This window comes from Megalops cyprinoides, chromosome 10 (assembly GCF_013368585.1).
Source record: "Megalops cyprinoides isolate fMegCyp1 chromosome 10, fMegCyp1.pri, whole genome shotgun sequence".
Lineage (NCBI taxonomy): Eukaryota > Metazoa > Chordata > Actinopteri > Elopiformes > Megalopidae > Megalops > Megalops cyprinoides.
In genome coordinates, this window is record NC_050592.1 from 8,494,828 (window position 1) to 8,520,144 (window position 25,317).

At 41.2% G+C, this 25,317-nt stretch overlaps 2 protein-coding genes across 3 annotated transcripts; one reads left to right on the forward strand and one right to left on the reverse strand.

Moving 5' to 3' along the window:
- The first annotated feature begins 2,777 nt into the window (after positions 1-2,777).
- Positions 2,778-16,251, forward strand: ttyh1 (tweety family member 1). 2 transcript variants are annotated; one of them, XM_036538182.1, is made up of 15 exons: positions 2,778-3,314; positions 5,384-5,531; positions 7,333-7,562; positions 9,050-9,161; positions 9,396-9,736; positions 10,141-10,236; positions 10,622-10,694; positions 11,753-11,828; positions 11,933-11,988; positions 12,129-12,221; positions 12,325-12,417; positions 12,982-13,121; positions 13,612-13,779; positions 14,823-14,901; positions 15,314-16,251. In XM_036538182.1, the coding sequence occupies exons 2-15, from the start codon at positions 5,406-5,408 to the stop codon at positions 15,395-15,397; spliced, it is 1,767 nt and encodes a 588-aa protein (XP_036394075.1). In that variant the 5' UTR covers positions 2,778-3,314; positions 5,384-5,405; the 3' UTR covers positions 15,398-16,251. The 2 variants fall into 2 exon arrangements, with proteins under 2 accessions (XP_036394075.1, XP_036394076.1); XM_036538183.1 differs by having other exon boundaries at positions 13,612-13,672; positions 15,314-15,393.
- A 230-nt stretch (positions 16,252-16,481) lies between these two features.
- On the reverse strand, positions 16,482-21,305 carry josd2 (Josephin domain containing 2). Its single transcript, XM_036538302.1, has 5 exons — positions 21,071-21,305; positions 20,623-20,752; positions 20,232-20,357; positions 18,347-18,541; positions 16,482-17,088 (listed from the first exon to the last, which is right to left on the reverse strand). The coding sequence occupies exons 2-5, from the start codon at positions 20,742-20,744 to the stop codon at positions 16,977-16,979; spliced, it is 555 nt and encodes a 184-aa protein (XP_036394195.1). The 5' UTR covers positions 20,745-20,752; positions 21,071-21,305; the 3' UTR covers positions 16,482-16,976.
- Between the last annotated feature and the right edge of the window lie 4,012 nt (positions 21,306-25,317).

Here is a 25,317-nt window from a genome sequence, read left to right on the forward strand (position 1 = left end):
GGAATTCACTGAAAAAGATTTTCATACTGCATCAAAGATTTCGGTCTCTTAGATTGTGGAATCAGCCCAAAGAGAGGCCGAGGTCTGAATCTCCTCATCGTTCCACACTTGGAACGATTTTCTGCATTGCATAACTTGTTTTTTTTCCTGTTCTTTGTTCTAATGTTAGCTCTCTGTCCTTTTAACTTTTTCAGTTTGTAGCGGTGTTTGGTAGTGATGAGAGAGTGAAGCTTCATGAACCCTTCTTGAAGCTTTTCATTGGCTGTCAATCACTGGCTTACAGGTTCAAAGAAATGCGTAGGAAAAACACGCCACTGGAAAACACTATGATTGACTCAAGTCACGCATAACACATGACAGCTCTACTCATTATGGGCTTCATAAAGCCCCAGTGTCTTGTCATTAGTCTTTTTCTGTCAGATTTCGCCTTCCCAAGCACCTGTACTTTGATTTGACATTGCTTTGCTGTATGCAAGCCCACCTATGGCCCCTATTGAGGGATGCCATGGAGGAAAAAAGCAGTCAGTACACAAGCTTGCTAGGGGCACGGTAGTGGAAAAATGGCACAAAATAGCAAGAGACCTGGTGCTAATAACAAATGAAGTAAAACACGGAACAATCAAGAAAATGTGGTTAAATGTACTAATTGTGCAAGAGACAGCGATACAGTCATTTTTTGTGTTATTTTATACTGTGTGACGTAGTTGCAAACGAGCAGGGCTTCTACTCCTCATAAATTTGCTGGCTCAATTCCCAGGTGAGCCATCGCTGTTTGCACCCTTCAAGAAGGTACCCAGCGGCATTGCTTTCGTAAATATTAAGTGGTAGAAATGGATAACCTATATGAACTACTTAAGCTGTGGAGATCGCAAATCAGTGAATCAGTAACGTCTAAGCAAATTAATAACGTAATTTATTCTACTGTAAAAATAACAGTAGTTCAATTCATCTTTTATTTGAGGATTCATCCTCATAAAGCTTTAGCAATCCACCGGCACATTACTGCTTCAATTAAGATGTAGCTGAGCCAAAGAAACCTAAGAACTTTTAGTTTTTAATCACTCTTACTTGTATATTTCTGTGATTTGTGTTTATCTCTGTCATTAAATAATGATCATTTTATTACCATTGATCTCATTTTGCATAATGTTTCTGTGATGGTATGATTTATTAGATGCAATGTTGCACCTTTGCTTTGCAAGTCAGTCTTGAGAAGAGCAACTACCAAATTAAAAAATATGACTGTATGGGTCAGTATAGCAAAGATTGCTTTACCTGGGTTTGATTGACTGATTGACTCAAATAACATGTACTAACCTCTGATACTGCTGCTTGGGACAGATATAATTATAGATGTAATGTTTTTCTTTCTGTGTTGTCTAACAAATATTTTATGAGTCTCTAATTATTCTTAATGATTTTTAAAGTGATGGTTTGTTAGAGGGCATCAGCTTTCTTATACAGAATGATCCAATGGACTATTCTGAACGATAGCAGTCTAGTCATGGAAATTATTGTTCATAATATTTATTTATCTAATATTTAATTATGAAAACGTTTTCAAATAGCTGTTTAATTACATTTTTATATTGTTTACTTTTTATTCCTGCAAGTCTGGATTTCAGTACTTTTTGTATAATAAATTACTTTTAAATTATGCAATATTCAGTATGAAACAGTTGATTTCCTTTATTTTGTAAGTATTTACTTCAGTTACTTGTTATTAGTTGTAATTGCAAACAGGTAAAGGAATACATGTAACTTAAGATGGTATAACCATTTATCACACTGAATTTGTCTCCGAGTAACAGACACATTAAGGGTTAATCCACTGAATAACTCTTGCATACATAATATAATTTTCTATCTCTGTCTGTCTCTAGACACACACATACACACACACTCACACACACGCGCACATGCAGGCACACACACACTGCATATATATATATATGCAGTCACGCACACACACTGAGTCATTGTGCCTCACTCTCTCCCTCTTTGGCTCTCGTTATCTTCCAGCCTCCCCTCCCCCACTCGTTCTCTCTCAGTGACACAGAAAAACTAACACCACCCCCTCCCTCTCTCGCTCATGCACTTGCCCCTCCATCCTCCAATCACACACCAACACCCCTCTCTCGCTGTCAACCTCACTCTATTTGTGTTTATTGTTTTTTTTTTTAATCCCCCTTTTTTCGGTCAGACCATCCGGACTGTGGAAGAGAGAGCAACTCTCCATCTCTCTTTCTCTCTCTCTCACTCTCACTCTCTCTCTCCCATTCCATCTCTGTTTCCATCTCGGCATCGCTTGATGCATTTTTCATTGTAAAACCATAGCTGTTGATATTGTTTTTCCGGCTCCCTTCAAAAAATTTGCTTTGTCTACAGATCTATGCATGTTCATTTTTCCTTCCCTTTGTTAGTCTGTCTCAAAATCCCATCCCCTTCTCACAGCCGTATCTGTTTTGCTTTTTCCCTCTCCCACCCCCCCGTTCAGTATTCATCCAAGTGTACTTATTCTGCTCTCTGAGTCTGTCTAAATATATGTGCATCTCTGCCTCTCGCCATCCTTCTTGTTGAAACAGTAACAACTGCAATACAGTCCTACCTAACAAGTTACTCAGGAATTTGAGCACCTGGAATTAATTTTTTTTTTTCTTGTTTCTTGAATCCTAAAAACCATTTGTTGGATTTTGGAAATTGATTGATTTTTTTTATATGTTTTTAGGTCCAGAGGATTTTGAAGTAACTTTGGATTTTTCATTATTTTTCAAATTTTGTATTTGTGTTTTTTTAATGTTTTGGGGGATTTTTTTTAAATCTTTTGAGTAAAAAAATTGGGATTGTCCCAGATGTCCCATTTTTCTCAGCTGAGCTTTTCTGTGGAGTACCTCAACATGGGAACCGTGTTAAATCATATTCACCACCTCTGTACTGAAAGGATAAGTGCTAATTAACTCTTTCAGTGCATTAAGTGTCTAAACAGTCAGACGTGACGGAATTGCGGGACATTGCGATCTCTTTTCCCATTACCTGTCGTAGTCCCTGGGGTGTTTTTCTGGTCCTGAAATCTCTCTGAGCAACTATCTCACATTCAGCGATATAACAATAAAAGCACAATTCTGACAAGATAATCATAATTACAGCAATAACAAACTTAGTTTTGTGTTTCTTTTTGTGTTTCCATTTTGAAGATGAAAACTCTTACGAAACAATATGCACTAATACTTAATAAATTATAGTGATTGGAGAATATTTCATCCAAAGTAAACAGGATCAGGAAGTCTGGTGCCTCCTCGAACTACAGTCAGAAGGTAAGTCACTGGTTTAGTGATTCTGGTTGTTTGGTCATGGCTTCAGTTTGTTTGTAGTGTGTACATTTTAATCAGCATATAACAAACAATACCGTGTAAATTTTCTCACAAAAAATAATTTGATCTGTTCAACTATGGATTTGTCATCTGTTTTCTGCTTATCTTTTAGACTAATGCTCAGGAACAATACCCTTTGTCAAGTTTTTACAATTGCAATAATTATTGTCAATCAAGATGGTTCTTTTTTGTATATCAATTATTTCAACTGAATATATTCAGTGGTGCTAAACTGTTTTTGGACTTGACTGCAACTGTGATCTGTAGGCTATGCCTTATAAACATCTGAAAAACAAAAAGATGTAATGCAAGACCCTCATAATACGCTTTTTATTGTCAAAAAAATTGTTCAATTTGTTACCTTTATGTCAAAAAGCGCAACCACTTGACTATTTTTTTAACCATTTCATCAGCTGAATGCTTTGGGTATACAAGAGTGCAATGGTCTTTGAACATTGGAGGAAATCATAAATGATTAGAATTCTACAGAAACAAAAGATAGATTTAAGGAAATGACACCTATTACAATGCACGGTAGGTGGCCAAATCCAATATGTGCTCATGGTTTAAAAATTACGTCTGTAGGCCGTGTTGCTTTACAATAGAGCGGCCGGATAGGGGCATTAGCATTAGTTGTTTAGAAAAGACAAGATATGTATATCAGTGATTACATTGCCTATGTAATTGTCCAGTCATAAATTATTGCATTTTAATTTGTGTTAATTTTTTTAATAGGCTGAAATTAATTACTCAATGTGACACATCCAGCATTTGATATAGGGTATGAGTCTTCAAAACTAAGATGATAACAAAATTTCACCAAAAACCTAAGGGGTAAAGATAACACAAACTATTTTTTTTATGTTAATAAAAAGATTTATTGATCTAGATTTATTGGCTCTGCTGAAGGAAAGAGTAGACCATGCTTGCACTGTCCTGGTAGCTAACCAGAAGGTCTGCTCTCTGTTAATTGTGAATACCCTGCATTGTTGTGGGTATGGCATTGTCACATCTTATTTCTGCTTAAACTATGAAGGGAATATCTTCAATTAAGGACAATTACATTTAAGCTATTATGAATGTTTTAAGTTAACCTGTCATAAATTATTAATTAAATAAATAAGGAAACTTACGTGATATGGCATACGCTGATGGAAGCAATTAGAAAGGTAAACATTTTCTTGTCCCATGTTTTATTGTTTTGCGATTCTTTTGTGAAACAGTGTCCTGCCTGCTGTCATGTGAACTAAACTCACATTTATTTGCCTTCAGTTATGCAATAATAACCCGCATGATAACGAGCTGACAGGATGCATCATGTCAAGTTGAGTTTATGACTCAAGACAACTGCTGGTTCAAGGTGCTTCCTTATGCTATTTGAGTCACTCGGCAGTTCACTGTTATTACTATGTGGTCAAATAACAGTTTCAAATGCATTTTACCTTAAAACTGTAAATGATCTTGGCATAAGGTATTGCTTGGTCACATAGCATTTTCCCCAATAATTTGGAAGTATATCTTTCTGACCCCAGTGGGAAAGAGAATCACAGGACTCAATTTAATGTTGTGGGAAAAGAACACCTAGAAGCCAATGCACTGGTTGTGGTATTCGTAGGTGAATAAGACTACTGACTTTAATTTGATGTTTGACTCTGTCTTTGACCCCATGAAGGTATAATTCATGTTAATTGGCTATCTAGGTGTGCAGTCAGTGAAGACTGCAATTTTAACTCTTCTCTCTCACATGCTTGTTATTTACAAGCTGTAATTTCCAATACTATCAGTTCACATCCTGTAGTAACCGATTCTCACCTTTTCTTCTTCAGCGCTGATTTGCTGTTATATCCAGCCAGCACGGTCTTAGAACCTCAGTGTCTTCAAGGGATTGCCTTTTTAATCTAAATGCAAAAGGACCTGATACTCCTTCTAAATGAAAGAGAGAGCTCATTCGGTATTTACTCTTACCTGGATGTTTGCCACCTTGACCTTTCTTTCGTCCCTTTTTCAAACAGCAGTGTCGCTGGAGTGGTTGCCATGGCAACAGTTCCTGGTTACTCCCCATCAATCTGGGTGAGGGTGTGTCACGCCCTTCCTCGCCTGGATCTCACCCTGCAGACCAGGGACAGTGTCTTTACCCCTGACAGCTGGGAGTATCAGCAGGTAAAGAATTCTGCTTATCCCACCCATCTGCACACGCTGCAGTTTCTTCTGTGCTCCTAGCATATTAACATATATATTTTTAACATAGTATATCAACATAATCGTTATATAAAACTCATATTTTATATACAATGCTGGTGCCCTCATGTCAGGAAGGAGTCAGGAAGTACGGGAAGAGAATATGTGTATGCAAGGGAAGTATTATTTCAGACTATGACTCTTGTCACATCATTGCTGAATACATCATAAGTGGATCTTTTTATCCTTTCAGAAGCCTTTTTTTTCTAATCAGCATACATTTAGCTGGCTGGATAATGTCGTTTATTCATCCGAATATTAAAGAACAAGTCACGCTGCATTTTAGCACTGTCTCCATGGCAGCTGTTGGGGGAAAAAAGTATTCGAAAATGTTTTTTTGACAGGGATGCCTGTGGTTTAATCATTAAAAAAATGGCCTATGAAGGCTAGATTTTGCGTCATGTTGTGTGAGACTCAGATATGCAACATTTTCAGTTCTGTAGTTTGTTTGACAAACAATGTCTTTGATGGCTTTATCTCCCCCCCCCCCTCCCCCCCACCCCCAACGGATTTTCAGTAAATTTATGGAGGGTTGCCAACTGTCGCGTCTGTGCTGTACTGTACTAAATAACTCTGGGTGCATTTCTACAGCAGGTTAAGTTTGTGTGTGTGTGTGGGTGTATGGGTGTGTGTGTAAGTTTGTGTATGTATGTGTGTGGGCATGTTCATGGCCCTGTGTGTGTATGTGTGTGCGTGTGCGGATGTGCATGTGTGTGTGGGTGTATGGGTGGGTGTACACGTTTACTTCATGTTTGCGTTCTGCTCAAGTAAGTGAGTGTTGTACTGTGCTCTGAAATCATAACAACACAACTCTGTACATTTTGTACAGAGCTTTGTACCCATGTGCTGCTTTGTATAAGGACAGGCCGTTTCTGCATTATGGAGACAGCGGTTCAGGGAACCACAAGAAATGGAGGGCTTTAGAGGCAGAAAGTACACAGAGTAGTGGACAAGGAAAGAGCCAGTGAGGGAGGTAGCTGAACAGAAGAAGGGACGAGGGGGAGAGAGAGAGAGAGAGAGAGAGGAGAGAGAGAGAGAGAGAGGGAGAGTGGCAGTGAATGTATTTAAGTAGGTCACAGATTATTAATAGAGATTCAGTGGCGTGGATAGAAAGAAACGGTGGGGGGGGGGGGGGTTGTGGGGAAGAGGAAATGGGAGAGAGAAAAAGTGGGGAAAAGGCATGGGGGGGTGAGAAGAGAAGTAGTGGGTAAGGAAAAGAGAGCACAGCAGAGATGGACAGATTGGCAGAGAGATACACAGGCAGACTGGACGCATATAGTACTCTTTACAGAGCGTGTGCAACTGTAAGGAGGTGCGCTGGTGAAACGTTTCCTGGCCGAAATGATAAAAATCGTTTCTAATCATTTTTTAACGTGCTCTCACACTTAGCTCTCACTCACTGGGTGTGTAGCCAAATGGAACAGTCTTAACAACAGTCCACTGATCAATATCTGAAAGTAGATCATGAGGAGGAGATGATTTTGCACTCAGTCAGTAATTTCCAGTCGGTGAGTAAAACAGCCTATGATGTATATTATCGACCATCTCTGTGCAGTAATATACTGGTGTGTCCAGATAGTCTATGTGCCTTTGATATGTTATAATATCTCTCCATAAAGTGAATGTATCAAGGAAGACTTATTGGCAGGCAGATGAGTGTACCTATCGTTTACTGTTTTAATTTTCCCTTCTCCGGGTTTCTCGGTTCCTCTCTTTTGCTTAGACCCTACTGGTCCTCTCAAGCCTCTCCGCCATTGCTCTCATTCTGTCCCTCCTCGTCGTCCTCTCCTTCCTGATTCACTACTGCTGCTGTCACCGCGGCGATGGTGGCTCGGGGTCTGAGGAAGAGGAGGAAGACGACGACGCCAGCGGCGGGCACGGATATGGAGGAAGGAAGGGGCGGGGCATCTGCTGCGTCACCTGGGTCTCCGTGGCTGCCGTCACGCTCTGCTGGTGAGGTCATCGCGCCGTGATGCCATAAAGACTGTGCCCGCCTCCCTGCTTCTGAGGTGAAGCTGTCTGTCCTGAATTCTGCGGTTGTCATTCCCTTTGAACTTTAGTCACAGTACAAGCTCCCAGTCTTTATACATGTAGCGTTTATACCATGTATGTTGGCGAAGATCCTCTTTGATTGTTTGATTGATTGATTGATTGACCCTGGATTAGTTCTCCTAATATCGGTTCTTTCCACATAGTTAATGTTGCACTGCCCTGGAATGTAAGGCAGTAGGGAAGTGTCCCGTTCTGCTGAAATAATGGCTGTGGGTTCACAGGTTTATGGTCCCGTTTTACCGTCTGCTGCAGAGCTGAGGAAATGTTGGGGTTTGTTCTTTTGATGTCCTAATAGTGGCTAATGACGATGTCATTACAGATGCATTACTCATCACCTGTTAAGACCGTGATGGTCTTAACCTGTTGTAGAGCATGACATCATCTGCTTCTTCAATGTTGTGTTTTGCTGAGAGGTGCAAGTATTGTGTATATTTGGTATGGCCAATGTATCATTGTTACTTTTGATGTCATGGCAATAATATGTGATAGCACAGTGTTCCCCCTGGCATCCAAGATGACAGGGAATGAAAGAACTGTCTCGGGATGTGTTGGGCCTCATTCTATAGGCCCATGGTAACTGCAGATTCCGAGACAGTTTTAGCCACTAACACAATTTTTAGCCACCAAAAATTCTGCTTTGAAATTTTGACCTTGAATTTCAAGCACATTTGTAATTGCAAGCGTTATTTATTGAAGGTTCAGGCCTAATACATGGCATGATTTATCAGCCACACAATGCGTGGGAGGTTCTTCTTCCATGTGCATGATGTCATCATGTGCAGGCAGTATGATGTCGCTTGTGTTATTTTTCCCACAGGCAAAGATGATGTCATCTCTCCATCCTCTTTTTCAGAAGATGAGCTGTCTTTTCTGTGTATTCAAAAGCGAAATATGAATTATGCTTTAGTTGACATCAAATTTGAAAAAAAAAAATTGAATTAAACACTTCAAAAAAGGCATAATCTTGCAGGTCCAGATGACGCATGAACTCATACAGAATGCAAATATATACCCCCTCTTCTCTTGCTCTTTCTCAGTCTCGCTATGGCTTCCTCTCTCTCTAATCTGGGTCACATACTTTGTAAGAGATTGGACTGTACCATTTCTCTCAGGGTGGAGGGGTAGATGCAAACATCTGGACTAAACGTTCATCTTAATATGTAAATATCACAGAGATTAGTGCAATCATGTGATTACTGTGATTGTCGCTCTTTATGAAGATTAAACCATAGATGCTTGCCTCTGCCTTTTTTACTTACACTGCATCAATTTCCTCCACTTTACCTGTTTCTCATTCTATACTGTCATGGCAAATCCATTTAATATGTACATACAAACTGAATTAAACATTACTCCTTCTCCTCTTTTTTTCTTTTTTTTTTTTGCAGTGTTGCCATCGGCATTGGTTTCTATGGCAACAGCGAGGCCAATGATGGGATGTATCAGCTGACCTCATCACTTCTTACAGCCAATTACACGTTGGCTTCCATCGACCTTCTGGTGAATGTCCCCGCTAAAAATCCAAGATACGCATGCACCAACACTATATGCACTCTAGCACCAATATAAACTGCTAGCATTACTGATGCTGAGGAACGGTGAACTTCGTATTAGCCTCTCCCTAGCCATCAGTCAACGTGTTGTCTCGCATTCACTCAGTCATTCCTTGAATTGGTGTTTTCTAAAGAAGCCCTCTCCATCTTCTTCCCCATCTCCTCCTGGCCCTCTCTGCAGGTCTCTGACACCCTGACGGGGCTGCAGCTCTCCATATCTGGGCCCCTGACCTCCCTGGAGGAGTTGTTCAGCAGCAGCATGCCCTTCCTGGTGTCCACCCGCACCTGCCGACGGCTGTCAGAGACAGTGGTGGCCCTCCTGTCTTCCCTAACCCTGGGGCGCGCCCCTGAAAACCCGCCCGTCAGCAACGGGGGGATCAACAGCAGCAGCAGTGCCTCTGCCTCCCTAACCCCTCTTCCCCCTTCCCTTACTCCCCCTCTCCTCCCCCCCGCCTCTCCCCTGCCCAGCCCTTTCTCTCCCGGCTGGGCCGCCAACACGCTGATGGTCAACGAAGACTATAGGTGAGGGGCTAGAGAGGGAGAGGCGTGTCAGTGTACACTCTGAAGTCCCATGACTCATAGCTTTTCTCCCCTCATCTCAGTGGATCATGTCCAGTGTGCATTTACATTTACATTTATTCGTTTGGCAGATGGTTTTATCCAAAGCGACTTACAAGTGAAGCAGAGTACATGACAAGCAAAAAGCCACGTAACGAGTGAATGATGTTAGAAACTATAGTATGGTGGGTTACAGAGGGTTATTGGCTGGAAGCATGGCCGTTGATCATGATATTGAGCATACACAGAACTGGTTCATCATAGATTGCTCTTATCTGGTGAGTTACCCTTTCAGGAGTAGGCAGTTTTAGAGGAATATAATAAGTCTCACCCATTTCAACCTCACTCACTAAACTTATCTGTTTCAGGTGGCTGTCGTACGTGTTGCTGTTGCTGTTGGATCTAGTGGTGTGTCTGTTTATTCTCCTGGGGTTGGCCAAGCAAGCGCGATGGCTTCTCATACTGTGAGTAGACCTGACTGAACAATTTCAGCCCAGTTTGAATGCAGGGTTAGCTGTGCCTAAGTTCTCTCAATGAATTTACTCAGATAGTGGCTAGTGAGAATTCCATTCACATTGGTAATGGTGCACATTTAGATTATTATAGACTATTATTAGAAATTATTACAGTTTAAAATTTACAAGAATAGAAATGTAGTGGTCACTTCATCGAGTGTTATCCATAGAAACTGTGATTGTGAAAACAGGAGACATGGTCTGTCAGAAGATGTAAATCTAAATGAAAATAACTTCTGCCAGTCAGTGTTGGCAGTAAGTAAGCTTTAGTGATGAGCAATAACAGACCCCATGGATGGCACTGGTGGAGGCAGCATTTATAATGTGGTTTCAGAATGACGGTGCTGGCCTGGTTGGCTCTTTTCCTGAGTTGGGGCTCTCTGGGACTGGAGACAGCCACTGTTGTGGTGAGTAACACTCCCACGCCAGGCACACACACACACACACACATACACACACACACACCAAGGGCAAGCAGGAGGCACAAAGAGGCAAGGTCTGAGACTTCTGTACTCTGTGGCTATAGAGAGAATGCCTGGAATGTCATACAGAATGAAGCAGAACAGAGTTATATTGTGTGTCCTGTCGTTGTGTTAAATGAAAAATGCCCTGGCCTCTCTTCAGCGCTGCAGTCACTGCAGAGTTAGCATGCTTAGTTTCGGATGTGCGAGAGAGAGAAACAACCGGACAAAAATTGAATGAGTGTATGAAAGAGAGAGAGAGAGAGAGAGGGAGGGAGAGAGAGAGGGAGAGAGGGAGGGAGAGAGGGAGGGAGGGAGAGAGGGAGGGAGGGAGGGAGGGAGGGAGGGAGAAGGAGCTGGGAGAACAACATTGGTTGTGCGTGTGTGTGTGTGTGTGTGTGTGTGTGTGTGTGTGTGTGTGTGGGTTGGGGGGGGAAGGGGTGGGGATGAAAAAAAAGACCGTGGGACAGTTTTAGCCTGAGAAAGGGGTAGGTGGGAAACTATCCAACATGGGCCTGGGGTTGCCCTGCTCTGTGATAGAGAGCATTTTGACACAGATACACTAACAGAAAGGGAGGGCGAGAGTGAAGAAGAGACAGTGTTATTGGGAGCTAGGGGGAGATGTCAGAGGCTGTCTGTACACAGAGTCCCACTGTCCTGATCTAGTGATGGGGAACAATCCCACAGCTGTCAGCCCTCTCTCAGTCTGCCTCTCTTCTGAAACACACTCACTCAACCCTCCCTCCTCTCAAACCCCCCCCCCCCCCACCCCCCCGATTCTAAGTGCAGTTTAGTACATTCCAACAAAGCACACACAATGGGTGAGGGAACACAGCGGATCTATCCATATCGCTCAGTAAATCGATTGCAGCTAGCATGATTCTGTCAGATGCTAAGTGTGTCAGTCGGTCAGTGTGTCTAAATTAACAACTCATTTTCCTTTATGGCGGTGCTCACCCGCTCACCCCCACCCCTCCCTCTCTCTGTTTCTCCCACACTGGCAGGCCCTCAGTGATTTCTGCTCCGATCCCAACACGTTCATACTCAACTCTACTCACTTTAATTCTGGAACCAGCGCAGGTAATGGATTTTTCTCAGGGAAATTTCGCTGGACTGTACATTGTAATGTTCTTACCACTGGACTATGATAGCCAGGATTAATTCTGTGGTCTTTTCAAAATCAGAAATACTGGACTATTACCTCACCTGCAGCAGACGAAAGACCAGCCCTTTCCAGCAGGTATTAACAGTAGTATCAGTGCTACTACTAAATAAATAAATTAATTTATAATGCAGTAATGTTGAATTTTTAGTTTTTTTTTTTCATGTGTAGAGATTATATGAACAAGGTGATTTGTGTTTCTGCTGATTTGGTTTTAGCTGCTGACCCAGTCACAAAGGGCGCTGTCTAGTATTCACACACACCTCTCGAGTCTAGACAGAGAAGCACTCCCACAGTTCCCCAAGGCAGAGGTATGTCTCAGCGGCCACTTTGTGGAAATAAAATGGTCACTCACAACAGGTTGGCATTTGCGTTAAATGACCCCCCCCCCCGACTCCCCCTTTCTCTCTGCAGAGGTCACTCAGGGAGGTTCAGCAGATACTCAACACAACAGAAGGAAACTTCCACCAGCTGGTGGCGCTGCTCAACTGTCGAGGTCTCAATAAGGTACGAAATACAAGAACCTCAAAAGCCTCTGTGACCACACATTGCGGCACACTATTTACAGATCCACGGTTTAACAACAGAGAAACATCATGTTCTGTAAGAAACACAGCACAACAGGTACACATTTTGACAGCACAGAGACATAACTTTTGCACAGCTCAAAACTCAATACTGATGTGATATGCACCATGATATTGAAAGAGGAAGTGGCCCCCAACTTTGGCCCCCAGGACCCCATCTCAGATGCCTGCTTGAAAAAAAAATAGAAATGCATAAATCCATTTAAACAGGAAAAGGCTGCATTAACGCTGATACTGTTTTTTTTCAGTTGTTTTTTTTTTTTTTGCTGGCTAGTCTGGCATTTTAATATTTTGAATTGAAAGCACAGTTACTTTTAATCTGCACACAGGATTCTGTATTTAAAATAATCAAGAGTTTTATTTTATCTGCACTGTTTTAGAGAAACAAAATATTTTCATCATGGAATGGGGTCATGCGGGGGGAAAATCTCAGAACGATAATCAGTAATTAGCCCCACCTGCCGTTTCTCTCTCCCTCTCTCAGGACTACATAGACTCTCTGAAAGGTCTATGCTATGACGGAATGGAGGGACTGCTCTACCTCTCCCTCTACTCTTTCCTGTCTGCGCTGGCATTCACAGCCATCCTTTGTTCATTGCCTGGGGCGTGGAGAAGTTTCCCCAGGTGAGTGTCATCGGCATTCTTATTTTTAAATGCTCTCCTCTGCATTGACCGCAAGAGCAAGAGCAAGTTGTACTTCCTATGTTCTCTATGCCATTTGCTGTACCACTGTTAAATTTGTGTCTCTGATACTGTAGGTTTACACAGTGCAGACTTTGAGCTTGTGTAAGGGACATTGCCAAAGAGCTAGCTAATATCCTCCAGCAGTTGGATAATCATTTTAAAAATATACAAAATGTAGGTCAAACTCACTCCATTGTTGGTGTGGCAGATCAAAAGTAGTGAATAGCCTTCTATTGTATTAGGAGTTAGCTGTAGTGGCGAATGTCACACCTCCAGTGTGTGAGTTAGGTGGATGATAGTACATGCTTTACACAGAAAAATGGAATGAGATATCTTGAATACGCTGGGGCTTCAATGCACTTGACTCTTGTTAACGCACAAGTTAACAACAACCTTTTTGTTCAATTTTTTTCCCCTCTGAATGATTCAGTGATTCAGAAGAATACGAAGACTCAGACAGCGAGAGCGAGGACCCCTTCACTACCCATCAGGCACGTAGACAGACGGCCATGGGCTCCCAGCGCGGGGCTCTGCCCGCCTTCTATAGTTACCAGGGGGCCGGCTGGACTCCCCCCTTTTCTAGCGCACCGCCCCTCCCGTGAGTAACACACACAGACACACAGACAGACAGACAGACAGAGTGACACAATCTTAACAGGTTCATACAATGATACATTGTGGTGCACAGACAGACTGAATAAGTATAGCTGTTCTTGGTGAGCAATAGCACACTTACACCGCATATGACATCTGTGGATGACTGAGTGGATACATGCTCTAAATGGATATGTATGCTCACACACAGAACCACTCATAATCTAGTACGCTACACCTGGCAAACATGGCATATGATAATATTAACACACTCACGTGCAAAGACAGACTTGTGCTACAATCACTCAAACCCTGACAAATAACTAGTCAAACATATAATATGACTGACACTAATACTATACTCATACATTACTCAAAGCTTCATATACATGAACTAAAATCAAAATACTGAAACCATGTAAAACCACACACAGACAGACACACAGACAGGCATATGTTGACTACAGTCTAGGCAGAGAAACAGACACAACTCAAGAAGTCTGTCTGTCTGTGTGTCTGTCTATTTGTCTGTCGGATCATTTCAAGACAGGCATAGATTGGTCACTCAGAAACAATACTGATATTCTGAAGATGTGAAATACAGTACTATACAGTAAAATCCCCTTCACTCTTCTATCTCATTGTCAGTGACAATGGACAGTGACATCCAAGTGCAATCTATCGAGTTTCTATCTCTCTGAACTTTGCAAACCCTGTTAATCCCTGTCTATGTACTATGTATCCCAGTTCTCCTATTCACTGTCACTCTCTTAATGTTGCTGTACACTAACTGCTGTGTCCTGTATATGTGCACACAGTTATACCCCCCCCCATTCCTCTGTAGACAATAATAGGGTCAGCATTAATCTCTCCCCGTCTCTATCTCTCCATGTCTCTTAATCCCTCTGTCATCTGTTCTCCTTCCTTTAATTGTTCCTTTCTCCTTCTTCTCTTCTGTTTTTCCCTCTCACCCGGCATCACCCCCAATTCCCTGCTACTTTCCCTGCACCTTGCCTTGCTCCCTTTTCACTGTCTGTCTCTTCACAGGACTCCAAACGTTTCCTCCAATGGCAACCCTGGTTATGAGAGCCTGCCCTTGATTGACAGGCAGTCCCCACCCCCTTCTGTGAGTTTCCCTGTTCCTGTGACATCCTCATGATCTGTGACATGACCAACACTTTTAATGCAAGCACATTTAGCTGTTAGACAGGCTTATTGACTTATACGCTTGTGGATTGCCTGCCGGATGCACCAGCTGACATGATGTCTAGTGTAGCTAGAACACATATTGCCCATATGACTGACCTACTTTTCACCGTTAGACTGACTGGTTTACTAATACACTAACAGGGTGATGTGATATAGATGTAGAGCATCACTGTGTCAAGAGTAACGTTCGTGTGCGGCAACAGATGCCATGCAGTAAGTGATCTTTTTTTGTCGTTTTTTTCATTTTCCTCTTCCCTGCATAATCCCTCGCTGACGGATCTCTCTGGCTGCTGGGTGACACCACCGTTCCATGGTTTCTATGTGGCCAGTACTCTCCCAGCATGCTGACAGCCTACGGGGGCAGTCAATCAAACCCGAACCCAGCCCACTCCAGGAATCTGTATCCGCACTAATTCTTTTTTTTTATGTATAGAAAAAAAAATATAGGAAAAAAATGTTTAGTTTTCATAGAAATGGACACTTTACACAGAAGGAGAACTAATTTAAACAGATGGATTACTAAAGATTAAAGAAAACGAGTAACGTCATTACCATTGATCGCTCCGAGCACTGACGCGACAGAATGGATTAAACGGACAGCTTGATTCAGGTCAGCCATATTATTATGAGATACCCCGTGTTTCAGGGAGTCTTGGACTGTTTTCTCCATCGCTCACTGGAGCCCTCTGTCACTGCGAGCGTTGCGAGCCTGAATGGTACTGACATTATGGTAGTTCTATATTTGTTAATGTAATCACCAGATTTATTTTCATGTTTTTATATTGTACTTGAGGGGCACAGACACACGGCAGCAATGACACATTTTCGGTGTTGTCAATATGCAATCTCTTTCATTTGATCTATATTTTCAAACATTTTATAGATGCAAATACAGCGTTTCAGATACGTTAACATTTCTCCGTGAATAACAGTAAACGAGGATAAAGACTGTATCTTCCAATAATAACATTCAAGTGCAGGAGATAGCCTTCTCTCTCAGGAGGTAAAAAGGGGAACTACAACTCCATGCAATAACTAGTAAAAACAATAATTACTGCTGATAGAGATAGCCACAATATGAACAACAGTATAGTAATAACAGAAAAAAAGAGCTGTGTACTGTGTCTGTGTTTGTGAGAAGTCTCTACAGGGTGTTTTGTATATATATCGTATGTTGGAGATTGTATTGATCCCCTTTGCCTATGAACCTCGTTAATCCTGAAATTGAGTTTATATGGTATTAATGCTCCTTTTGACTGGCATCCTTTTTCACTCCAAAGTCTAATACAAATAAAATGTATTAAAGCTCAACTTTTGCAAGCGTGCTGGAGTATTCTGTCCATACTAGGCGGTCAACATTGACCCCTATACAGAGAGTGACAGATGTACTATCTATACAGATGCACAAGATACAGATCCAGATCAAATAAGTTCCACTGAGACAACGGTTCATATAAATAACATCACTTTATTTTATTGTTTTCTTCTTTCCTCTGAGTAATGGTAAGTGTTTTGAGAGAGAGTAACAGCTCTAAATCGGATGCAGTATGCATAGTTTCATGGATAGAGACAAACAAACAGATAACATAGACAGACAGATACTGACTCAAACGCCACCCTATGCCTGTATTGTACCTCTTTTGTGCATAGATGAATTAAAAGATCGATTCCATCACGTGTACTGTAACAGTGCTCTGCATAGATACACACAAAGAAAGACTAAGACAGAAAGAGCAGTCAATACAACTGCAGTGAAAACACTACTGCACAATCTGTCAGGCTAAAGTCTAACCATTCCTTTAACTTGCCTCCTGATCTCTAATTCAGAGGGGATTCCTGCATATTTATGTGTGTGGCCCTCATCCTTCACCATCTACGTTTTCCCTCCTGAGGAAGTTCCTTCGTAAAGCTTTTTTTGATTTTTAAATGCTATTTTGCACAAGTCGAATAACAGTTCTATCCTGAATGAAGGGACTTCCTGTCCCCCGACGATCACTTCTTGTGGTCTTCAGAGTTCAGCCAGGTCCCATCTTCTTCCACTTCCCTTTGGACAACGAGGAGCATTTCTGATACATCCTGAGAGAGTTGCTCGCTGAGAAAGGTGCTGAGGGAAAGAGGAGAGGGGTTACAATGGGGAAAGCAGCGATTTCGGTTGACATAACAAAAGCACACTCATTCACATTTAAACAATCTGTGTAAGATCCAAAACCTTATTTAAAAATATGTTACTTATGTTTCTTCTCTTTTGGAGTGCCTTATCATAAGTAATGGCTTTTGTGAACATTGTAGAATCAGAGATGAGCAGCATTGGTCTTCGTGGTAAGACACGAGAGCTGAGCCCACCCCTGCCAGACCACCTTTGTCCATATTGAGTATCACATGAGAGAGAAAGCCGGCTTAGACCGGTCCCAGCAGGGGCTCAGGTGTAGCTAAATATAATGTAAATGCAAAAAAAAAAAAAAAAAAAAATCATAGCGTGTTCAGGTGTAGCTAGGGTGAATGTAAACACACTATTACAACTCTGGTCTGATGTGAGGTTTGACCCATTTTTGTGGTTTTGAACATATAGGCACCAGTACGCAGTTATTGTTGCAACTAAGCTTCTGAAGTTACAAAGACCACTGTGTTCCATAGTGTCTAATGAAAGGCTTACACAGATATTTCCTCTGACTGCAGATAATTTGATATAATTTCACCATGTTTCACCATGTCTGATTTTTAATCAATGGTCTGAACTCACAACCAAAAGCAAGTTTATTTAAAATAAGAGTGGGCCACTGTCTAACCCAAGTGGCTCATGCTTCTTCATAGAATGCCTTAAACAAGCGTGACAAAAAGCTTGACGTGCGACCTGACACTCAATTTGTGCAACACAGTGTTGAAATGATGTAATAAAAATACAGTTTTAAAACTACCCCCAATAATCCCTCACAGACGTAAGTCAACAGATCTTATGAGAACATTTTATATCCTCTATCTGTCAGAAATATATACACACTCGAATAAAAAGTGATAAAACCTAAGTATGGAGCCTCATGAATTATGAGTGTAACGTTTGTACACAGGCATGGCATCATGCAACCAGTAAATTTTCTACACATACCTCAGGGTCTTCTAGCTCTTTTTTTAAATATGAAGTGCCTCATAAAACAACTTTAATACTTCTGTGTATGCATTATGTGATGCAAGGGCTTTCTGGGACACATGAATACTCACCTGCAGACAGCTTTAATTTCAACAATAAAAACAAATCTACCTTCTATTACCACTTATGTCAAATCCCCTTGTCTCCTGCTACCCTCGTCTGTCTCTCCTTCCCCACCCCGCCCCGAACCCTTCGCGTTTGCCCCGCAGTCTCTCACCGGAGCTCTCCTTCGCCTCCAATGCAGACGGGATTCTTAAGCTTAGAGTCGAGGTTGTAGTAGGATCCGCTGACCTGTCGCACTGCAAGCCAGTGTCTCCGGCGGAGGGGGAGGGACACGATTCCCAGTGACACCCGCGAGGGAACGTTCAGGATGAAACCCTGGACTTTCTCCACACACAGACACTGCACCGACCTGCCAATGAGAGAGGTAGAGGGATAGCGAGCATAAGCATACTGACTGACTCAGAGCTTCTTGCTTTTATATAAATCCTTAATTCTATGAAGGCTCCTCCTGTAAAACATTCATGGAAAAAAAATTGTGCATATGAAAAATTTTGAATTGTACGACCCACACAGGCAAATTAATATATCAGATTTATCTTATCCCCCAGAAAATTACAGATGTTTTTATTTTGGCTTCGTCAAAGCGCTGCAGAACTGGACACATGGTTCAGGTTGAAGATGGATGTAAGAAACAAAACATCACTCAAGAGTTGGTTGTTGGATAACCTGGATGAACTGTGCTATCATCTGTCGTACATGAGCGTAATACTAAAACATCACACCCTCATCTGTCTGTCTCTGACACATATAGCCTAATTCAGTAAAGGCTTGCAGGGGTTTAAAATGCCAAAATAGTGTCACCATGTGCAATAAACCACCTAGGTATATCCACTAATCTAGTGCACCTTAAATGTTTCGTGCATCTTAAATGTGGAAGATGCATGAATTATGTTTTTTGCTGGTTCAAGTGAATGGATATGCAACTGCTCTGGGAAAGCACAGAACAGCAATAGGAGAAAATGCTAACAGATGCCTGTGGAAAAGTTAATGTGATTAACCAATACTAAAACCAGTTGTGGGAAAAGTAATTGTGCACATGTATTAATACATGGGGAGGTAGGTGTTAACCTAGGTGTGCTAACATATGCTAATGTAATGGCTGTTGTCACTGTAGCGAGAAGGGGAGATAGGCATAATAAAAAAGTATAACTTTGACAGTAGGGAGTGTTTTCAACTCGCATTTGTCTGCAGCAGATATCTGAGGCCAAAAAAATAATCGCCTGTCTACTCAGGCAATCTTAGGCATTCTGGGGGAGATCAGAGGTGACCGACAGCCACTCACTCAAAAGAACTATTATACTCCTGCAATGCCAGAACACCTTGCCACAGTGCATTTTCTGGCCTAAGGTTTGTTTCAGCAGGCCGTGGCATGTACTGTGGGAATCTCACAGTCAGTTTTCTTTAGTGTGCTGCCCCTTATTTTGAATGCCATGCTACAAAGTATGTCCAGGTACATGAAGTTTCCCAGTAATCAGGAGGCAATGCATGAGATCAGACATGGATTTTATACTGTTTCTGGCTTACCAAATGATCTCAGGGCTATTGACTATACCCAAGTTCCATTCATTCTCCCCTTAAGGACAGACCATGCATACAGGAATCACAAACACAACACACACACACAAACATACATGTTGGTTGTGTGTGATTCCAAAGGTGTCATAGCTAATGTTGCAGCAAAATACCCAAACATTATAATGTTAATTGACTTTTTGTGAGCGTTCATAACTCATTCACAACAAATAAGTAATGTTGCAGGGGCTGCAAAATAATTAATCAGTGTTAACAGTATTAATCAGTATTAATGCTTTATGAATAGCTAATTAATGAGACTTTCACATAAAGTGTTAGCCTTTTTTAAAGACTGTTTAAAAAGTACTGCATCAAGTCTCATATACAGTAGCTGGAAAGGGGCTGGTAAACACTTTTGATAAATGCATCACTCAGTGGTGCTGAGCAGTTAGTCTGAATCAGTCCTGCGGAATGATGGGAAGTCGCTGTAGAGGGAAAAGCTACTGTAAGAGGAGCCGGAGTCTGACCTGCGTTTGTCCCACCACACAGCGGCCAGTCCTCGGCTCTGCAACGCAGCCATGATGACATTGACATCGTAGTTCCCTGTGCCCAACAAGGAGCGATGGGGATTCACTACACACTGTGGAGCCAGGCTAGAGGAGAGGGAGAGAAGCAGTGCGACTGAGAGAACATTAAAAACGCAGACATACTGCCGTTACGAAAGACACTGTATGGAACAATGTTTACATGTAGATTGGACACACATTTGAATACAGACACATGTGAATTCGAATAGACATTACGCGCTCAGTGTATAATACTGTAGCATTGTACTATAATACTGTACTATAGCGTTCACATCACAAGCAAACTGCTGGCATCAAACGTCAACATGGTCGCACCTCCACCTCCACTTACCGCTTGCAGATGTCGTCCGCTGTTTCTTTGGTGAATACTCTCTCCTGGAGCACGTTGTTGAGAGCATGAATGGCACACAACTCTAGCCTCTGCTTCTCATGGAAAACCTCTCCCTCGCTCATGCTCGACCCTTGAAAACATTCCAGGAGTTAGGATTACATTTATTGGACGTGCAATAGTGTCAAAGCAGGAAAATCCAGCTAAAGACTTAAGGGATATGGCAGGTGACGTATCAACCTCGTTTATTTAACATGGCAAAAGGAGGATATAATGATTAATGCTGGCTAGCGATGCTGTTACATTGCAAAACGCACACTACAAAATAATAGTAACATTTGAAGTGCAACATTCTAACTAGTCCTTTCACGGTCACTGTCACGCTAGTTTATTCCTACTCGCTAACTAGCATCTGGCTAACTACAGTATAATATGCACGGAAGGTAAATACCGTATTGTTAACCGCAGCAAACAGCTGGCTAAGGGCTGCTAGCTATAGTTGATCAGTATCAGAAACGGTATTTCCAGATAAAATTAAGATCTGTCACACTTTCACGCCGACACATAAAACATTATCGTAACATGCATCTAGCTATGTTTGTGTGTCTGCCTTCGAGAAGAAGTAACACACATTCGAAACTGTTGTACGATTTTAAAAATTGAATAAACAGTTCGCGGGATGCCTCTCTTTTGTCATACTATGGAAACCGGAAGTTGTTTTGTTGTTATTGTACAGCGTTGACGCCCCAGTCCGAAAAAGCGAAAATTGCACGTTGCTTTTTTCCGCGCATACGACACGCACTCGCCGCTGATTGACACGGATATCCCACGTGAAACCTTTTAGCCAATTAGGGAGGAGTTGGTGGCGAATGCGAAGAAAAAGGCAGTCGCCTAAATTCGATATGAAGGACAGCATCTTGAATTTCTGCATGTTAACACTGCAATAAATCAAAGCCGCAGCCATCCACTATATAGCGCTTGGAATGCCGATAAAACACCTTATTTTCAAGTTGCACGTGGGCACTGCGTACTCCATGTAACTGAATTACTGACGTCACAGATCCACCTGCTGTTAGGTTTCTTGGGACTTGTAGTTTGTAGTCCCAAGTTCAAGGATCACATGTTCAATTCAATTCAATTCAATTCATTTTTATTTGTATAGCGCTTTTTACAACACAAGTTGTCACAAAGCAGCTATCAAGCCCCTCTCCTGTGGAACAGTTTACCCTCTGAGATTCGGGGAACAGACTCTCTCTCCACCTTTAAGTCTAGGCTCAAAACATATCTATATAGTAAATCCTTCAGCTGAGGGACATGGCCTGGTGCTGGCGTGGATCATAGAGTCTCTGGTGGACTAAGTGGTCATTGCTTTCATGTACCCTGTGCCTTTCTGAAACGGGAACCTGTCTTTATATAGCCAAACTCTGAAACACCAAACAAACGCAGAAAATGATTTCAAGCCATAATAATAATATAATATTTTATAATAATAAAATATTTAATAATATTTGACAAAATTAAATAATCCTATAAAGGTCTGAAAACACAAAATTATTTGGTATAAATACAAATATAATTTCAGTATTAATACTCCTCAATTTTAGTAGTTGTATTCAAGAGATATACTGTCAATCTAAGTCTGGCATTCCAACATGGTGAGAAACCACCCTGAAGAAGGCTAAATTAACTGTTTTTGTTCAGTTAAGGGTAATACTGCTTCCATTACTTCATACAAAAATGTTCACATGACTTTTCATAGCTATTTGAGGAAAGGACAGATTTATACGTATTTGAATCATGCGTTGTATACTGTTCCATTCGAATTATAAATTTCGCACTACTCCATCATTTGATCAACCCCTTCAATTCATTTGACCCAACATTCCTTATCCATCTGAAATTCCCTGTTCCATGCTGCTCTCTCCCCAAAAAATGATAGTTAAAACATTTCATGCCAAACACCAGTGCTTAACAATTAAAACAGCTGTGGCAATACACTGGTAATCCAAATACTGTATACATTATAACCTTTAAATAAGAATGGATAAAACCTTCACAAAAACGTCTTTAAAAAATTATATTTTTAACATGTAGCAGACACTACGATACAGAACACTGTGCTATAGTGCTCTCTAGTGGTGATAGCTGTGAGAAGCAGCATAAAGCTGATTACAGTAACATTTAAAAATGCTTATAGATTTATTTTCCTCAGTTTGCTGGTTTGCAACACTGCAATGATTTGACTTAACCAGACACATTCACATTCACGCCCAGGTTTTAACTCTTTAAAAAATCTGATATTCCAAAAAAAAAATGGTTGGGTTATGCTGTTCAGTTCTGCTCTGACTGATTGTCAAAATTTAATTTTTTTTTAATAAAATGCAACCCTTGAAGGGTTGGTCACAGGTCACATATTGAGCCCAGAAGTAGGCAATAAGAGAATCAATAGTTGTAATACAACACTTATATAGAGTCATCATTTTTATTGAGTAATATTTAACCTCATCTGGGTATACATTTAAGTTGACTTTTAAATGACTTTTTAAATGAATTTTAATGAACGACTTTTACTTAAATTTTTTACACATATTTTATTTTTTCATGCATTTTGAAATGTATTTCCTAAAAGGAGTCTTGAAATTAATTAAATTATATGACACAAAATCATATTAAATTATCCTAATTTTTTTTTTTCTGAAATCACTCAGTTTTCTGAAATCCCAGAACAGTGAATTCTAACACTCATGTCAAAGGGCTCAAGCAGCATTAGAACATCTTCATTCTACATCTACATCTTTGTTCTACATCTACATCATCTACTATTAACACCTCACCAGTGTTCTCTACTGACATATTACCCATAGAGACCAGGCTACCATTTAGCAGTCAAATTAACTTAAGGTAGGAACTTCCAACCTATCATAAAAGATGTAATGTACTTCTACAATCCATTAACAAGCAACGATTAAGAATAAGATCAGTATTAGTGGTAATAGTCACATACATCAAGATGAGCTTTGTCAGGAAAAGTAACCTGCGGCTGAGGGTTAGCGGGATGTCTTACCCCAGAATGATTGCTGAAAGGAGAGACCAATACTCTGCCTGCCCCTTGATGCAGCCCAGCCTGGATTAAGGGAAGGCAATTTACTGAGATTTCCCACACCAACCACCTGTGTGTGGATATCTAGAGGAGAGGGCACCAGCTGTCCCCAGTAGCAGTGACAGTAGCCCTGTATTGATCCTTGATTGATGGGAGCATACTCTGGGAGACATATGAAGCCCAGTTCCAGCTGTCATGCTGGGTGGATGGTTAGGGACAATAGGAAGTGGCAGTGCAGCTGGCCATAGCTGTGGACAGACAGGCATTGCAGTTCTTCCTTGACCAGGAGCAGCTCAGTATACCACTGACGGCTAACAATCTGAGGAACAAATGAGAGGTGAAATGGAAAGCGGTAAGACTACACTGGAGAAAAAAATGCACGCTGTAGTGATGTAAGTTGCAGTGCTGCAGTGGCCACACCTCTTATTGTCTAGGGCCACCCAGGAAATGGTGGCTTAAAAGGATTTTTCCCACTCTCTTACACCGAACAAGATGCAGCCACATGTATGGGTGATTTTACCGTCATGCTTGATCAGGCTCTGACTGAATGCAAGAGGTGCAGATTACATGAAAGAAAGCCAGGGTCTTGCCTTAATATAGTGTGCAGGTCAGAAGACCCACATTTTGGGAGTAGGTGAACCAACATGTACAGTCTCACTTGTGTCACGTGGCCACAAAATCTGTTATTATTGCATATAAGAAAATTGGGATTGTGCAATGGTACCCATTGTGTACCCCAAAACCAGCAGTTAAGCAGTCTGGAAATAACAACAAATTGGTCAGTGAAGCAAGCAATTTCACTTCAACCCCTCATCAAAGACTTCATTCTAGTGGTAGGTCCAGACCATGACAGGAACCCTCAGCTACTATCAGACAAGTGTTATTTGGAAGGACAGGTTTACCAGGCCTTGGTGGACACCACACTTCCTACCCACACCAAATGGTATAATAGAATGTTATTTTAAATATATTATTCAAATTAAATATTTTAACAAAGTATATCAAAACCAGTTACATATTGATGCAGGCACATTTTTAAAGGATCTCAAACAGTTTTTTTTCATTGTTTGTGACCACATAGCTCACTCTGATGGAGAGGAAGAAATACATTCCAATGAAGCAGATTAAGTTAATGCTGTAGAGTCTTGACTTCCTAAACCAGGTAGGAGGCCAGGTAAATTCCAAGAAGGTGCCTTGCTGTCCAAGACTGAAGATGGAAGTCTACTCTGCAAAAGGGAAGAATATGTATTCTTTTCTGCATTACAGAATGCAGAATTTCTGCATTTCAGCCAAAGGGGCTCTGAGACAATCTGTGGGAAGGTGTGACATAATTTTATGAAGGAGAGAATGAAAGTGGTGGGCTTTCATCAGCTGGGTTGTCTAACGAGCTAAACTTAGCATTTAACTCTTTCAGATCAATTTCACATGTGAATAATTTACATGGTGTACTTTTTCAAATTAGGTTTGATTTGTTTTAGACTAGGAAAATACAATTAAATTTGAGTACATTCACAAACGAGTTCAGTTGTATTTGTTTAGGCCACGTGCACTGAATGTTGTTGGTCTGGCATTTCAGTTTTCCAGTTGAACTCAGTTTG

What these genes read in the sequence shown, in the direction of transcription:
- ttyh1 (XM_036538182.1), top strand. Translation starts at nt 5,406, where the DNA reads ATGGCAACAGTTCCTGGTTACTCCCCATCAATCTGGGTGAGGGTGTGT. An exon ending in ATGGTCAACGAAGACTATAG is followed by an intron (nt 9,737 to 10,140) that starts GTGAGGGGCTAG and finishes TATCTGTTTCAG; the next exon opens with GTGGCTGTCGTACGTGTTGC. An exon ending in GCGTGGAGAAGTTTCCCCAG is followed by an intron (nt 13,122 to 13,611) that starts GTGAGTGTCATC and finishes TGAATGATTCAG; the next exon opens with TGATTCAGAAGAATACGAAG.
- josd2 (XM_036538302.1), bottom strand. Translation starts at nt 20,744, where the DNA reads ATGAGCGAGGGAGAGGTTTTCCATGAGAAGCAGAGGCTAGAGTTGTGT. An exon ending in GCGGACGACATCTGCAAGCG is followed by an intron (nt 20,358 to 20,622) that starts GTAAGTGGAGGT and finishes CCTCTCCTCTAG; the next exon opens with CCTGGCTCCACAGTGTGTAG. An exon ending in GTGTGGTGGGACAAACGCAG is followed by an intron (nt 18,542 to 20,231) that starts GTCAGACTCCGG and finishes TCTCATTGGCAG; the next exon opens with GTCGGTGCAGTGTCTGTGTG.